Source organism: Chelon labrosus (assembly GCF_963514085.1).
Source record: "Chelon labrosus genome assembly, chromosome: 4".
Classification (NCBI taxonomy): Eukaryota; Metazoa; Chordata; class Actinopteri; order Mugiliformes; family Mugilidae; genus Chelon; species Chelon labrosus.
The window spans coordinates 13,672,858-13,689,861 of NC_140340.1; the positions used below are offsets into that span (position 1 = coordinate 13,672,858).

Here is a 17,004-nt window from a genome sequence, read left to right on the forward strand (position 1 = left end):
TGTAGATCAACTGATGAGCCTCATTCAGGAGAGGCCAGCTCTGTACGACGATGTGTAGCTCCTTGTAGCCTCCCAGCTAATAGTAGCGCTTCCTATTTCCACTTTTGAATGACGAATGCAAACTACTGCCATCTACTGGTGTGGAGAGTTATATCCTTTCACACAGAGCGAAAGTGCCAGCTGGGTGTAGTTAAAGGGGAATTACCGTTTTTTACAACCTGGACCTTATTTCTGGCATAAAATACGATCGTTTACTCACCCATATATTTTTGGTGTCATTCGAAGACATTCGAAAGATAATCAGATCCAGCGGAGCGCCGCGTATATCCATATAGTGGGAGTGACTGGGGCACCGAACCGAAGCCTCTAAATAACGCATTATCTGCCGCGAAACTCACTGATACACTAGTGCTATTCCCCATTGAGTCCGGAGTTACCTGTTAAATATTCACGGACGTGCAGCGGTTTGTTGTTCTTTGGCCAGCTGTTCCTCTCTCTGCCTCCGCATCCTCTTTTCAACGAGCTCCTCATCCGCATACTCTGGCTCAAAACAGTAAGGACGTCCATCATAAACAAAGTCGTCGTCCACAACCTCAGAATCGGAAAAATATTCAACCATGTTGCAAAAAACTAGCAGTAGCAAATTACAGGTAAACAAGCCGACCGTCACGGGTATGCGCGGTGCTCAGAGATGACATCAGGCAGGTGAGAAGTTAGTAGGTCGATCTACAGATCCTGGATGATGATAACAGGCAACTCCGGACTCAACGGGGAATAGCACTAGCGTATCATAACAAAATATTGGTGAAATGAACGAGTTTTGCAGCAGATAATGCGTTATTTAGAGGCTGCGTTTCGGTGCCCCAGTCACTCCCACTATATAAGAAAAACCTTTATTAGTCCCACAATGCGGAAAATGCAGATATATGGATATACGCGGTGCTCCGCTGGATCTAAATATTGTCCAAATGACTCCAAATGACACCAAAGTTATATGGGTGAGTAAACGATTATATTTTATGCCAGAAATAAGGTCCAGGTTGTATAAAAACGTAATTCCCCTTTAAGTGCAATTTTTTGGTCCGGCCATTGTTGTCAGTAGTTGTTTGATATCAGTTTGGTGTGTCCGTACCTTTACCCTCTATAAACACAACACTGAGCCACTTTACCGCTCAAATGGTACAAATCACTGTATCCGCCACTGACATCATTTATATTCCACTTTGCTTCAGGAAGGTACCTGTGCTTTAAAATTGTTCTTTTCATCATTACAATCTGTGGCCTAAGGAGGATTTACTTTAAGTATAAAACAGCACCAGTAATTAAAGCTTTGAAGGGAAGGAGCAGCATAACAAATGAACACGGTGAGCTGTGTTAATGACTAGTTCGGTGTACTTTGTCCTGCAAATGTTGAAAAAATGTTTGCTATTAATAGTGGTAGCATATTTGGTAGTGTGTACAAGAAGCTGTAGTAAGAGGTGTCTGGCACAGTTTTAGACAAAGCCACGTCAGCTGTGATTTACTCTTTGGCGTGCACTTTTATTGGCTTGTGGCCCCAGAAAGAGTTAGGAAATACACAAAGACGCACACACACACACACACACACACACACAGTGAAAAGCCCCAACTCTACAGGAACTGCTCCAGCCCAGACAGGGGCTGAATTGTTTTGTTTCCATAGTGACCTGGCAGCACACAGCTGACTGCGGCAGGAATACGCACAGACAGACATGCACTTACTCACGCGCACACACACACATCCAGTGTGAAAACAAAGAAAGACACACACACACACACACACACACACACACACACACACATTAAAGTCAACGCACCGATAGATGGACAGAGGGACACAAAGAGAGCAGAGGTGTTAGAGAGGAAGAGCAGGAAGGGAGAGAAGGTGAGGCCGAAGAGAGGAAAATAAGGAGAAGTGAAATATGAGTAGGCTGAAAGGAAAACAGTGAAAGGCCGATGAGCAAATGCAAAACGGGGAGAGAGAGGGAAAAGATCTGCGTGTGGGATTAAAACACACACACACCAGTTTCACCACATAACCATTATCCTTGCCTCAGCTAAGAATCACCTTTCCCCACAAATGTTGTTCATTGTTCCCGTCTACACAGGCTTTACCAAATCATATGAAACCTCTGTGCACACCGACTAATCTCATCAGTCACACGGGCAGAAATATGACACTTTAAGATGGGTTGGAACGCCACACTTTTTTTTTTTTTTTTTTTCAGAGCGTAGGTGGAGAAAACTTTTAGTGCACAAGCGAGCCAAGTCCCCCACCCCCCCTCTCTGCCTCTTGGTTTCTCCCTCTGTCTTCACATGAAAGTGATAGATCTGGGGCTTTATGACCTCTTTATAGACACAAAGACTGCATTGAGATCTGGGGAGAATGAGAGAGAGCGAGAGAGAGAGAGAGAACCAGTCCTACACTCATCACAACACCCTTTCTTCAGCACTGCACTTCCTCTACTTAGAACCCCCCCCCTCAATTCTAGTCTCTCTCTCTCCCTCTCCCTCTCTCTCTCTCTCTCTCTCTCTTTTTTTTTTATAACTTTCTCCCTCCCTAAATTGTGGTTTTCTTCCTCCCCCTCCCCTCCTCCCTCTGGTCTTACACCAATATACACCAGCCAATCACATTGCTGGACGCTGCTAACCGCATTGGCAGCGGACCAATAAAAACGCAGTTAAAAAAAAAAACAAAAAAAATACGAAGGCCAATTTCTGCCACCCCACTAGGCTGATCTGGGATATGTGGACCCTTCAACAGCTCATCTACACCCATCCACACACACAGAGCAGTGGTGGGAGCTAATTCCACTCATACGACAGTTACTGACATCAATGAGCAACTGCTGCCTGATTGTTACCATATGGTTTTACTAGCTGTTTCTGTGTGTGTGTGTGTGTGTGTGTGTCTCTTCAGTATTCCTCAAGGAACAACATTTCGACACAGCTACACTGGCACAACAATGTGAAAACGGGAGGGATGGGAATCCCCCTATTTCTGCTAAGGCTGCAATCTGTGTTTCAAAACAATGTCGTCACGTAGTAACAGAATCTACAGTGAGAAATAAATCAGAGCCTCCCTATCGATGCTACGTTTCAAAGCAGAGTTCACTGTTAAAACACTGTCTCGCCACATTTGAGAGCTCATTTGTGACACTTACAATGGGTGAGCATGCAGTGCATTTGTCAAAGGCCAGGCTGGCGGGCAGGACATTGTCGAACCTCGAAAGAAAGCCTCGTATCTGTGGAAGAAAGTGAAACATTTCATCAGTTAGCACATTATATGATTATATATAAACTGAGACAAACAACAACAGGCACAAAAGGTTGACACAAACACAAGGGAGATGAGCCTAGTGTAACATTAGTGACGCAGTAAACGTGGAAATGAAATGAAAATTTACAAAAAAACAGTTTGACTTTGTGAGTTATCAATGTTTTAATGTTAAGCCAATGGCGCCCTCTGGTGTCTGAGAGGCAACAATCTTTTTATTTTTATTTTACTCAAACATTTTCATCACCCACCGCTGAAAGCCTTCACTACAAATTACATCCAATTACCTTCATTACAGTCTACAGACAGGCACACACACACACACACCGACTCCTCATCAGTGGCACACGCTGAGATGCCACTCAACACCAATATATTCCATTCACTGCTTCCCTCCTCCTCCTCCTACCACATCCTCCACCACCATCCATCGGCCAATTATGTTTTCTGGTGACGCACACAGAGCATAAAATGACTTCCTGACTTTAAATATCGGGTGGTGAAACTGACAAATACATCAAACATTTGTGACAAATTATCGTAGATGCACAGCAAGTGAACAAGGTGGAAATTCAAAGCTTTCCTGGGTCACCAATTTCACTTCTTGTTTATGAGGGCACATTTGCACCACATTTGTTGTGTCATAACTTGAACGATCAAATTTAGACGCACATGTCTAATTGGGTAGTAGAATAATGCAGGGTAATTGGCACAAGAAAACCCAACTCATTTCATTTGTAAATGTCTTCTTCCTTCACTTCTCGTCGTGTATTTCTTCTCCTCTCCGCGCTGATCATTTTAATTGAAATGGCATATTCAAGAACATGCATGGAGAGGAATGAAAAGGGACGGCAGCGCAAACATTAATGTGAGAAGAGAGCTGACAAAAAAAAAAAAAAACATGTCCGCTGACTGAGCTAACAAATGAGAGAATGAGTCAGACCAATGGGTGAGCGTGGGCAAGTGAGATGGATTTGAACAGACAAGCAGCTCTACATAAAGCCGCTCAGCCTTCATAGAAAACATATTCTGAGAAAAGCAGTCCAGGTGCAGCACGTGTTTCGAGGGTTGAACGATCAATCGATTTAAAATCAAAAATCGAGATTTGAAACATCGCAAATGTCTGAAGATGCAATTTAAAGGGTTTATTTACTAATTACTTAACTTGATTGCAGAATGTGTCATAAATACCTACTGGAAGCAGATATTATGTTTAAGATTCGTCCATGCGCTGGCACTAGAGTTAGAACAGTTAATATTTTGGTGTTATTCTCATTTGGTAATGCTACACCCTCATGTTTTAAGTCTGTTACACGGTGATGATTGAACCGTGCATTATTCCGCAAATCAAATCTCAACACTGTGTCAAAAAAACTCTCATTAGCTATCTTCGCTATGAGCCGTAGTTCCCAGTGTGCTCATCTCCATTTTAGTTCAATGATTCAGTTGTATTTTTGTTTTGTATCATAAACAGAACTGAACAGATGATCAAGCGCTCTGTCAGTCATTTAATTTGGTTTAATCACAACTTCATAGAGATTTGTTTTTAAAAGAATTCCAGTGCTGCCTTTAATTTATGCCTGATAAATGAAGAAGTTTCATTTTCACTGACGATGAGCATTTAAAGCTTTGACAAAAAACTATACGATATTATATATCTGTCTGTTGGCCCATTGTTTATATCTGTAATGTTATGGATACAAGTGGTTTGGCGTGACTTGTGGCAGGATCTATAAGGCCTTACTTGAAACCTAAACTCTGTCGACCCTTACTGTTAAATATTTGGCTCAGCTTGGGCTCAGTCTCACCAGTGTACCCCAAAAAAACACATCGTAGAGAAGGCCGCGGTAAACAGATGATGACATGTCTCTCGAGACTGCATCTCGAACTGCAGGACCCACAATTAACAGTGGCAGCTATCGTTCATTTACAAATAAAAAGGGGTTATAATAACTGAAATACTCAGATATTTGGACATAAACAAACTTGTGTTGTGTAGTTTTTGTAAATCGCCACAAGCTGTCACTGTGGCGCCACAGCAGTGGGCTGACTGCTAAAGGAACAGGCATTCCAGGCATAATTCTCAAGACCCACGCTCTTTACTGCCTCATGCATATTATTTACATTGCATTTCTCTCTCTTGCTGGTCATCATTATCTCAGCCTCACTCTGTACATAAACAAACACATAAGACGCCACGACTGCATCCCATTTTTACATGGGTTATTTGGCTGAAATACCACGAGCAGAAGAGGTGCACGGCAAATGGCATGAATTCAGATCCTCAGCGTGATGAATGCTGATGATGAGGATACCAATGAAAGTGCCAAAGCATTGCTGGAAATCTAAGGTTGCAGTATAAAGCTGCACTTTCAGTGTGGTGCCTCAAGGTCTTTGATGAGCCACTCCACAAAACTATTGAGTTTATGAAGAAAAATGGCCAACGACAGACCACAGAAAAGTGGCAACCAAAGGTGCACATCTAGAGAAGAACATATACTGATTTTCTTCTCCACAGTTCTGTAACTAACTCAGTGATTATCACTATATTCAGTTTATATGTCAAATTCCCCGCTGCTACCAGCTCAATCTTGTCTGACCTCACTGCTGTGATCTTTGACCAAACAGGATTGATTTTGTTCTACAGTGAAGTCAAGCAAACTTTTGGAGAGCCACACAGATTTATCTTCGCTCCTCTTCTTCTTGCAAGCATCCATTTTTTATTTTACCGTAATACACTTATTATTAAAAGGACTCTATGAAATTCAGCCACAACATTATGACTGAAGAAGTAAATACCATTGACCATCTTGTGACAATTCAGTGTTCTGCTGGGTAACTTTTGGACCTGGCATTAATGTGGATCTTACTTAGACATGTACCACAGACCTAGACCAGACGAGGCACCCAATAGCAATGACACTCAGGAGGCAGCGCGACACAGCCCCACACACAAAAATGGTTTAGGAACAACTCAAAACCTGGCCTCCAAATTCAATAGATCTGAAACTGATCTGTCGGATGATCCATAGAGGCCCCTCTCTTCAACCCATAGGACCCAAAGACCCCCACTAACAACATTCTGTTGCCAGACACCACAGGACACCCTCAGAAGGACCATGTCCATTCTCTGATGAGGCACAACTGTTTTGGAGGCACAAGGGAGACCTACACAATATAAGGAAGGTGGTCATAATGTTATGCATGATCGGTGTATCTGCAGCTAAGGCTGAGGAATCTTCAACTTTCTTCCTCTCTCAGTTAATTGGACTCTTACTCCTCATTAGGAACCTTGAAACATGTTTGATCTTTCCATTTAAACACATGAAGCAACCTTTACAATGACGTGAAAGGAAGCCTTTGAGCACTGAATGTCATTAAAAATAACATTTTGTTACGCATGTTCAAATGAAGGTGGACAAATCGTATCAAAATCATAAATTAAATAAAAAAAACACTAAGACGCTGCTCCTTGCAATTGTCTTTCTTACATATTTGATTACTGCTGTCCTCTTGCCTATCCAAACCAGCGCAACGCAGCTTGATCAAAAAGCAACCTTTCCGCCTCCTTCACCAAGCTACTTCAAAGACTTGTTTCCACTTGTTAGCCTGTATGTGTCGTTTCAAATGTACATTACGATGATAAAAATAGTAACAAGCAGCTGTATTTTCTGCACCATTCCTCTGGGACATTTTCACCACCCGTCAGTGATGCCGACCCCGAATTTACCGAAAGGAAATTGGCAATTAAAATTTCCTGTTGTCCTGTCGACCTGTCTCAAGTAATTATGAGCTTGTTAAGATGATTTTTAATTGTGACTATCGGTTAACCCTCAACTGCAAACTTAAGCATAAAACATTTCTGAGTGAGTTTGTGTGTCTGACCTGATGTGGGACGAGACCCAGAGAAGTGGGAGGTTCATTCATTCTGTCGTCACTGCTGCTGGCCACTGCATAGCCTCTGTAGATGGAGGAAAAAGAGGGAGATATTACATACTTACATGCACTTTTTTTGCCATTTACCTTTTTGTGCATGAACCATAGTTGTGTAATAACTGTGAAGTCTTATGCAACTTACATTTGACGCATACTGATTCACAAATAACTGAATCTGGTAACCTATATTGAAAACTAAGAGATCCAGTTTGCCTGAATATAAAAATGTTTTATATTTTATACGAAATCGGAAAGCCTCTCCTTGCCAGTAGATCTTTCCAGGTTTAAAAGATTTTACTCTCCGTGGATACTAATAATGAAACTATTACATCTCACACTGAGCTGATGTTGGTTTTGCAAAGTCAGAAATGTCTGTCATACTGCTGCAACATTAATCCCTATGCGGCAATTTTCTAAACCCCATGGTTGTTACTTAACAAGATCCCATATGAAAGCTGAAATATGGATAAAGAGCTAGAGAAATAAAAAAAAATAATACAATATAAGTGGAAAACAAGGACACAGAGAGGGTCGATTCAATGGAGGCAGATCTCAGTGTGAAAGGAAGGAGCTACACAACTACAGAGGCACAAAGAACACATGAAAACTCTTCCTCTCTCCTTTGCCTCCTAAGCTTTTTATCCAGGGCAGCTCGGTACTGGCTTATAACGTTTCAAAATATTCAGAGGCAAAATATCGGTCTTATCGGTCCCTGCCAAGCGGGCACTTTGGTGTGATTTTCACCGCAAGAGGTTTCCTTTTAACTATAGCACATTCGCGCATATGACTACACACTTAAAAGGCATGAAAACCTCCTCATGTGTTTAGGGAAAAAAACACACACACACAAACACGCACAGGCACATTTTAAGACGGGGGGTGGGGGGATTGAGCCATTGTAGATTGCAAAATCTTTGTGTATACGCTTTGAAGCGTTAAAAATGCTTGGGATGCTGTGCAGCATGCCAAATAACTAACACTACCTGCAGCACAGTCAGACCTCAGCTCCATCTAAAAGGCAGCATCTCCCTTAGTTCTACATCTGGAGTGAGGTGGAGTGAAGCCCTGATGGGAGCACTTCACACAGCTATTGGTGGAGGACTGCTCACTGACGTAGGCGAGTACCTGACCTCTAAAAGTCACTTAGGCGGGTGAGGTGCTCGGTAGTGTGTCTCCTATAACCTGACACAAGATGTACAAGTGAAGTGGACTTGCACTACAGCACAGATAAACAATCGGCCATCAGGAAGCATCCAGGAGGACAGGTCAGAAACAGGCGCATCACAGAATACTAGTGCATGAAATCATAACTCACCATAAACATCAGTGCAGTTTTTATGTTTTCTTGATAACATTAAAGTAAATATAATCACTTTATGCATATCAGATTTAAATAAAGCATAGCGCAGGTTCAGACAGGCAGACTATTATTTTTATTTTGTTTTTATATTTATTACTAATACTACCTCTGCAAAAACATGCAAATATATAATCCCTGAAATTCCTGTTTACATTTGCACTTTATTCACTTTATTCTTACAGTCATGTTTACATCATCCAGTTTGGATAGTTAATGCATTTATGGCATAGTTTTTTTTTTTTTGGTTGTATATACTTTGTATTGCTCTATTTTTGGTTATGGGTAATTTGAGTAAGTTTACTAGCTCTCTGTTGTCAGTCAGCTGTCATTTCAGTTCCACGGAGCGGTGCGACCCACCTCCACCCCATCAAACTGTGGCTGACGTCCAGCTTCAATCACCCAGACAGCCAGGCCAGAAGCGCCCCTCTCACCAAAATGACACATCCTTCCTCAGGATTAAATCCTCACCACCACCATCAGTGTCTGGACTCTGGTGGTAATTCCTTCACATCCGGAGCACCTCATTTACAGGACCACTTTCATTGGGAATTGTCAAATTTCTACTGCATACCGTTTTAATTTTAATTAGAAATTAGTCAGTCTATTTATTCCTCTTAAGAGTCTCTTCTGATTGAACTGCTTGGAGAGGTATTAATAAAGAAGACCATCAATTAGTTACATGTATTATTCTTAATTTTCTAATCAAGAGAGTTTTTTTTAAACTTTGTTTTAAGTAGTCTACATTTAAAATTATATCTTATATGCTAAGGTCCTTTCATCTCTGTGCCCAAGATTCTACTCTGTGAATGTGTGACCAAACCAGTCCTACTACTGTTCCTAAAAACTGGACAACGTACATTGTAGCGTGCTTACCCTTCGCTGTGCTGCAGAATGGACACCATCATCTCAACAGCCAGGGCTCCAGCAATCATGGCAAGGCCTGGTCGGCTGACTGTGCACTGCTGATCCAGGGTCCGATCCCTGGTAGACTATTTACATGAAAATGCAACAATGGATAAAAGGTTATCATATTAAAATACAGAATCAATCACTGATGCCAAGCCCAGAAACCAAAAACTCATTTAAAACTCATCCCAAAAACAGGGTTTCCTCCAGATGAGGACAGAAATGAAGATGATACATTTTGGAAGTTATCTCAGCTCAGATGGATTTGAGATGGTAGAAAATGTTTCCCTTTTGATGATGTGCTTATCCAACGTGACCTCAGACATGATCGGCGACTGTTTCACAAACATTTACTACTATTACAGTACTTTTAGTTAAGAAGACGTTTAATAATGCAACAGTACTTTCAGAAATGGGACCATTAAAGTAGCTCTGTCACTGACCAGCGACCTCTCGCTCAGTGTCAGCTGGGAAAGGCTCCAGCCCACCTGCGACCCTTTCTAAAAGGATAAGTGGCCATAGCTAATGGATGGATGGACCATTAGTGTCCTCATGTTAAACTGCGGACAAAATAAACTGGATCAACAAGTCAATAGAAGGAAAGGTGAACTTTTGAAATGGGCCATGTCATGAGCACGGTTACAAACATCTCAACTATAACCATTACAGTACAACAAATGAAAACCTGGCACAGTTTATTACAGTAGGTGGTGAGGCAATATGTTCTTGAAAATCTACAACTTCGTATTCATTCATTAATTCACACTCACGTCTACATTTAGTACAAGCAGTCTGTGCCTCTAATGCAACTCTTAGTATTATCATAATTTCTGACAGCGAGCTGGGGTCACTTTGTGTTTACAGGAGAATTTAATGGAACAACTTTCCAACAAACCAGCCGTGGCCTTTAACAGCTGATGAATGGCCTTGCCGCACAAATCATATCAAAAGGCAGGGAGGGAAAAAACACCCGGAAAGAGGAGACACAGGTACAATGTGGGTGGTGAGAGAGGTGTGATTTTCACAAGTGGAAACGTCGCGGAAGACATCTCTCCCTTCTTTTTTGCGATTAAACATAGGATTTTGAAAAGATTACAGGTTTTGCAGCATATGACAACACTTGTAAAAAAAATTTTTATCGTCCTAGCAAATTCAAAAAATAATCAAAATCATTGTGCTTTTTAAAACCTGAAATGTTTATGATGATTTGGGGGCGACTATTTTGTTTGCAAATCCAATATTCGCCGGCTCTGATAGATGCTCAGCGTTGAGCACCACCTAGTCTGATGCTTGGCATATTTATCATCAAGTGTGTTCATAAAAGCTAGCAGCTGCCTGCTGAGAGTGACATTTTCCAGCGTCGCCAGTTCATTGAGCTGATGATCTGATCAACTGATCAACTGACAATTTAAAAATCTGCAATGAATGCCAAAGAACCCTGACACTGTTAGCACAGATGCTTCACAGCAAGAAGGCTCTGGGTTCGAGTCCATTGGCCGACTGGCGCCTTTCTGTGTGGAGTTTGCATGTTCTCCCTGTGTGGGAGTCCTCACACTGTCCAAAGACATGTTCATTAGGTTAATTGAGTTAGCCCTGCGATAGACTGGCGACCTGTCCAGGGTGCCCAGTGAAAGCTAACTTAAGTATATCGTGGCACCTCTGGTAATTGTTTTACTTACATCTCCTGGTGCCACAACGTCATTGCAGAAGTAGCAGCCCAGCTTGTGGCCCGGGATGTTGGAGAACAGAGAAGATCCTGCAACGGAGGGCGCAGGGCCGCCAGGTGTGGAGGATGAAGAGGAAGCAGATGAACAGGACGGTGAAGAATCTGCCTCCGTGGCAACGCTCTGACTGACGGGAGGATTCTTCAGGCCGTGGCGCATCACAACAAATGTGTCAAAGCCGAGAGCAGCATTCACCACGAGCTGACAAATGAAAGATAAAAATTATGGTAAACAATGGTAACAAAGCAGCGGTGATAAAAGATTTGGCTGTCAACATTTTCCATTTCTCCTGAACACACACACACAGCACATTTCAGCCGAATCTAATTAACCAAATGGCTTGCTTTACACAAACAATATTTCACAATGAGTTGAACCATTCCAGCAAGCGATGGCATCAAAAATGAACAGGCACTTTAAAATGTTAAAAGCATTGAGACGATTGGAAATAAATTGTGATACCAATTAGCGGCGAAGCCTGAAAACAGCCCCGCAGCCCAAATGGACAAATGACATCTCAGCTGAGCCGGCTACGAGGAAAACCTAATCAGCAACCCCCCAAAAAACGCTTTACTGCACATGGAAATATATGAGGGCATTACAAGTCCCTGACATAATATCCAATAAATCTAATGTTGCCTGGAAGCTAATAAAATAAAAAACGAGTAAACAGAAAATCTGGACGCAAATTCAGTTTGGTAGAAGAGAAGAAAAAGGTCTTCGGAGTCTCAGGTCCTAGCTTAAAATACGTACGGAAAACAGGAATAACGCTAAAATGTCACTGATGTCTTTTGTCACAGTGCTGCGCTATACCTCCTGTCTGGCCCCCGTTCAGACCTTCAGATCCACTGGCCAGATTAAAATAAGGTGAAATAAATGTGAGAGCCGATCGCTCATACCACATCTGTGACCACTCTCCTCCAAACACACTTTTATGAACGACTGCCAGAAAAAAATAAAATCCCTTTAGGTGTTGTCCGTTAATTTTTTAAAGGAGAGCTGTTTACAATATTCTGTCCTCTCTACGCACTTAATAATTAATCCACATAATAATTAACAAATGAAATGAGCGTAATTCTGTCATTAAAAAATAATAATGTACAGGCAGGTGGTTAATTAGTGATGTGTTCATGTTGATCTAAGCAAAGTAGACATGTGGTGTTTATTTACTGTATTTCCTCCGTAATGGCCAATGTCATTCACACAGCACAGCAGTGACTTTACAGTGTGTGCATGTGGACACTTCGAGATTAGCAGTTATAATATGAGTTTTGTGCAGGTCGCTAAAATAACTAATGTCAAGATGGAGATAAATAAGAAAATAATAATTTACTGCATGAATATACACACACACGAGAAACAGTGCTGTTTGTGGTACTGAAATGCAAACAGCACCATGCTGGAGGTCTTATTTGCATATAGCACTGGGATCAGATCACAAGTGGTCACTCAAGATGCATGTGGAGATGCATTTAAATGCTAGGTGTGAGGACATGCACTCAGAGCAGCCCACTAGTGGCCGGATCACGCACGACACATGTTAATACCAGGTCTGAAAAGGGCCTTGATTGCTATTTAATTTAATTTAATGTAAATAATGTACATAAATTACATTTTCTATATTTTCTATGAGCTATTACTTCCTTATAAAAATGTTTCAGTTAGTAGTGTGAAACAATTACCCATGAAACAACGTTAGCATTCCTTTGTGGTTATGTTTCTGGCTAGCTGATGAGTAAAAATTAAATATTTTTCTCATGTTTTAACCTTTCTCAGCTCCCGAAGAAATATATTCTGCATGTGCCGGATATTTGACGGTGGATTTATCAGAGCTATTGTGTGAAACAGCTGTCTACTATGGCGAGAAACGGGGTTAATCAGAGCAGTGACAGCGTGTGTGCAAAACCTAGCAATGATCTAAAAGCAGCTCCGGTGGAATAATAATTTTCTGTGCATACTTCATTGCAGGTGTCCACTCTCACAATGCATGTCATTATGCCATTCATTCTTTCTTTCTTTCTATGCAAAATATTATAAGTGGAGCTTTAATTGAACCCCACCTGCGGCCCAACCAGTTCATTGAACATGCTGTACCGCTCCTTCCTACCTTCCTCTTGCTGGCAGCTATCACTGTAGGCAGCCAGCGGCTCTCTCTCGTATCCATCAGTAAAAACACCACATCGTGCTCTGAAATGAGCTTCTCCAGCTGCTCGACATCCTTCTGGGCCTGGGAGAGAGTAGCCTGAGAGAAATTCACAGGGTGGCCGGGCATGGGGATGCTCATATTGTAGCCCTCTGCGTTCTGCAAGAGGAAGGAAAAGAGGGGGGGCGACAGAGTCAAACAAACGCATATGTTATCTCAAATTTAAAATTAAAAAAATAAATACACGAACACACGTCATAATGGAACCACTGTTGTACTGATGTTTTTGTGTCTATTGACTGTCATTGTGTGTCTATTTTAGCAACTTTAAGCCCTTTTAAATTGCCTCGTGGGGACAGAAAAAGTGATTTCAATTTGAATTTGAAGAGGTAGAGAAAGAACAGGAAGAACAGGAAGTAGCATTAGAGGCTGAGTACCCCATTGAATACAAAATTGCAAAGTCTCTTCAAAACCAGGCTTTTCAGATGCCCGCAGGAATTCTTCTAAAATTAACATGCTGTTAAACTGCATGGGCATCAAATACATACAGGGATGTTTTTATTTCAGTATTCAGTATTTCTTTATAATAACAGAGAGAGCTGTTGATTCAGCTTTTCATTTTGGAGGCTGTGATTTGTAGTACGATTGTAGTTCTATCGTGTTGGACCGACACATGTTTCTGCTATTATGACAACCCCATTTCAGTCAGGGGGTCGGATAAATAGCAGAAACACTTTTTTAATTCAGTACAGTTTAAACTACAAACTGATCATACAGTTGAATCACCACCTTTCTGATGCTATTTTTACTAGGGGTGGGACTCGATTAACAAAATTAATCTAATTAATTAGAGGCTTTGTAATTAATTAATCTCGATTAATCACATTTTAACCGCATAACAATATTTGCCCCAAAAAGCAACATTTTTTTTAATTTAAATGGTTTTAGTGGACGACTGAATCAAATAATAGAAACAGACATGAATATTGTAAACTTAAGCTTTTTTAATGTCTGGAAAAATGCATTTAATTGCATTTCAATTCAAAACAGCAGAAAAAGAAAGAAAATATCCCTGCCCAAAACTGAACAGACCTAAAGTACTTTAAGACTGTGTTGCCGACACATCTTGTCCATACTCGGACCAGGACTGCTAGCGCTAACAGCTCTTAGGTGGCACTGTAGGGCTGAAGTGCTTCGGTGGTATGCGAAATCTTTTTCTTTTTTTTTTTTGCACAATTTGCACAAAACTCCGCTTTTATCAAGGCTTCCAATTGGTAGTTTATTCAAATAAAATTTGCCTTCCATCAGTCCCAGCAATGTGCTTTCATCCGATTCCTCCATTTTGGTAGCCGTTAGCTGAGCTCTGACGTGTGCATCAGTGTGTACCAGGAAATTGTGCACTGACGAAAGTTTTGCGTTGTTGGGAATGCAAACTGCGAGTTAATGCGTTAATTTTTTGAACGCGTACATTTTTTGTAATCAATTAATTAATCGTAATTAACGCGTTAAAGTCCCACCCCTAATTTTAACGTAAACTGTTCATTGTTACAGTCATAAAGCGCAGATTTAACGCAGCACTGTCAGAATGTGTTTTCACTGTGTACCTAATGTTTTGGCAAGTGATTGTATGGAGTTATCTCAGAATTCTTCCAAACAATAGGAAAGAAACTTTCAGACTTCAGAAAAGAAAATTATAATTGTTTCGTTGGCCGTTGGAAACTATTTCATGTATTTTGCTGTATAATTCCTCTGCTTGCTGCTGACTGACAGACATATCAGGAAAAATATAGACGTGTGTATTTGGCTCTCCTGTTTACGTCAACTCTACAAAAACTGAATCTTCATTTTTCAATTCCCCTGAAGAGTCCTTCCAAACACAGCAGGGTAAAATGAAATGGGTAAAGCCTCTGAGGCTTCAGGGACTTGATGCATTTTATTGTCCATTCCCAAACTTGTATTACTGTGGCAGTCTCCGGGGACTGGATACTCCATGAGGCAAATGGAAATGTCAAGACTGATTTCATAATCAAGAGAAGGAGAGAAAAGGGCAAAGATGAGGTGTGAGATTTTAACAAGAAGAAATGCCATTTTTACTGAATCAGTGGATCTTGGCGCTCACTCTCGACGCTCCAACAGTGGGAACTGTTAACCAAGTCTTGAATTTACATTTCACTTTGACGTAAGTGTTGCTAAGCAGTCGGGGGTGGGGATTCAAGCTGCTGAGCTGGTAATCACGGTTCATTTTCTACTTTGAACATCAGTCAGCAGAGAAAGACAAAAACAAGAAAGAAAAAAATGAAATTCCTGAAAAGATAAATGGCATTTCCGACAATCCGAAGACGTTACTGTTGATATCGTCAACCAGCTCTGACCTGAGTGTTGACAAAACTTAGCCAGAGAAAAGAAAGTCGCTGCTAACACTAGAAACTATTCTGTAAATGTCAGGTGATAGTGTTTGTCCACAGTCAAAATATGAAATCCGTCTCTGACATTTTCAACATTGTGACCTTGTTTGAACCATGTTCCCTCAGTTTGATTAATGCATTTCTGTGCTTTCAGCTCTCTGTGCTCATAGTTCTTTCAATCTCCCACAGTGGCACCTGATGCCCCTGTGTTAGTAGTACATGTGGGGAATGTTGAAGAGAAGCAGGCACACATCCACACAGATAGAAACAGGATCATATATGGATGTTTAGGAGGAAGACAAACAAAGTGTCTAGACAAGCCATGGCAGTATAGGGTCATCCAAGTGCTGAACCTCTCTGTATTTTATTTCCAGTGGAATAAGAGAGAAAAAGAAAGTGAGGAAAGAGGAGAAGACTTCAAGTTCAGGAGAGGACAGTCATTTGTGTGTGTGCGTGTGTGCATTTTAAAGAGGACATCACAGGTCTTCTCGTCTGTGACACTATTAACCAGGGCTGTTGTGTCTCGTTTTAGGAACACCCCACTAAAGAGTCGTGATTGCAAGCCTCGCAAGGTCAATACCTTCGAAATGAGGATTAGATCCTTCAGACAGCGAGCGAGACAGACTGTTAGATGAGACAGATGAGGAGACGGGCGAGCTGGGGACTCTGAGACAGACGCCTGCTGTTAGTTTAATCGAGGCTCACAAGTTGGAAAGAAGCAGAGGGGCTGCAAAGATTTCACTGCACCAGCCGGGATGTGCCCTCCTATCACAGGACTCTTGATACGCATTTAGGCATGAATATTGGATATATGACAAAGAAATTAATGCTCACTCCACCGCAGGACACGGATCATTACAAAACTTCAGCAACTTTGCAAACAACATCTTAAATTGTGTTTGTAGGTGGAAAACAACTTTTGCATCATGTACTAGGTAGTCTAGTAATGTTTATATTTGTATGTTCTTCTTTCCCAGCCTGGTACAAAGCCTGAAACCATATAACCATTGGTTGTTCCTGACTGGCCTGAAACAACGCGATCATGCGCCCACACCAACTTTGAGGCTGTCCCATTGGCTCATACGTGGATGGACTTTTCTTTCCCATACTGCACATGCACCGATCAGCCACAACATTAAAACCACCGACAGGAGAAGTAAATAACATTGACCATCTTGTGAAAATACAGTGTTCTGCTGGGAAACTTTTGGACCTGGCATTCATGTGGATGTTAC

General features: G+C 41.4%; 1 protein-coding gene across 3 annotated transcripts in view; it reads right to left on the minus strand.

The window, feature by feature from the left end:
- Window positions 1-17,004, minus strand: part of atg7 (ATG7 autophagy related 7 homolog) — a 66,077-nt gene that overhangs the window by 35,025 nt on the left and 14,048 nt on the right. For all 3 annotated transcript variants that reach the window (XM_084542793.1, XM_084542791.1, XM_084542792.1), the window contains 5 exons: window positions 13,329-13,523; window positions 11,177-11,422; window positions 9,465-9,580; window positions 7,181-7,256; window positions 3,183-3,263 (listed from right to left, as the gene is read on the minus strand). In XM_084542793.1, coding sequence (XP_084398919.1) covers window positions 3,183-3,263; window positions 7,181-7,256; window positions 9,465-9,580; window positions 11,177-11,422; window positions 13,329-13,523 — 714 coding nt within the window. The remainder of the gene's footprint in view (window positions 1-3,182; window positions 3,264-7,180; window positions 7,257-9,464; window positions 9,581-11,176; window positions 11,423-13,328; window positions 13,524-17,004) is intronic.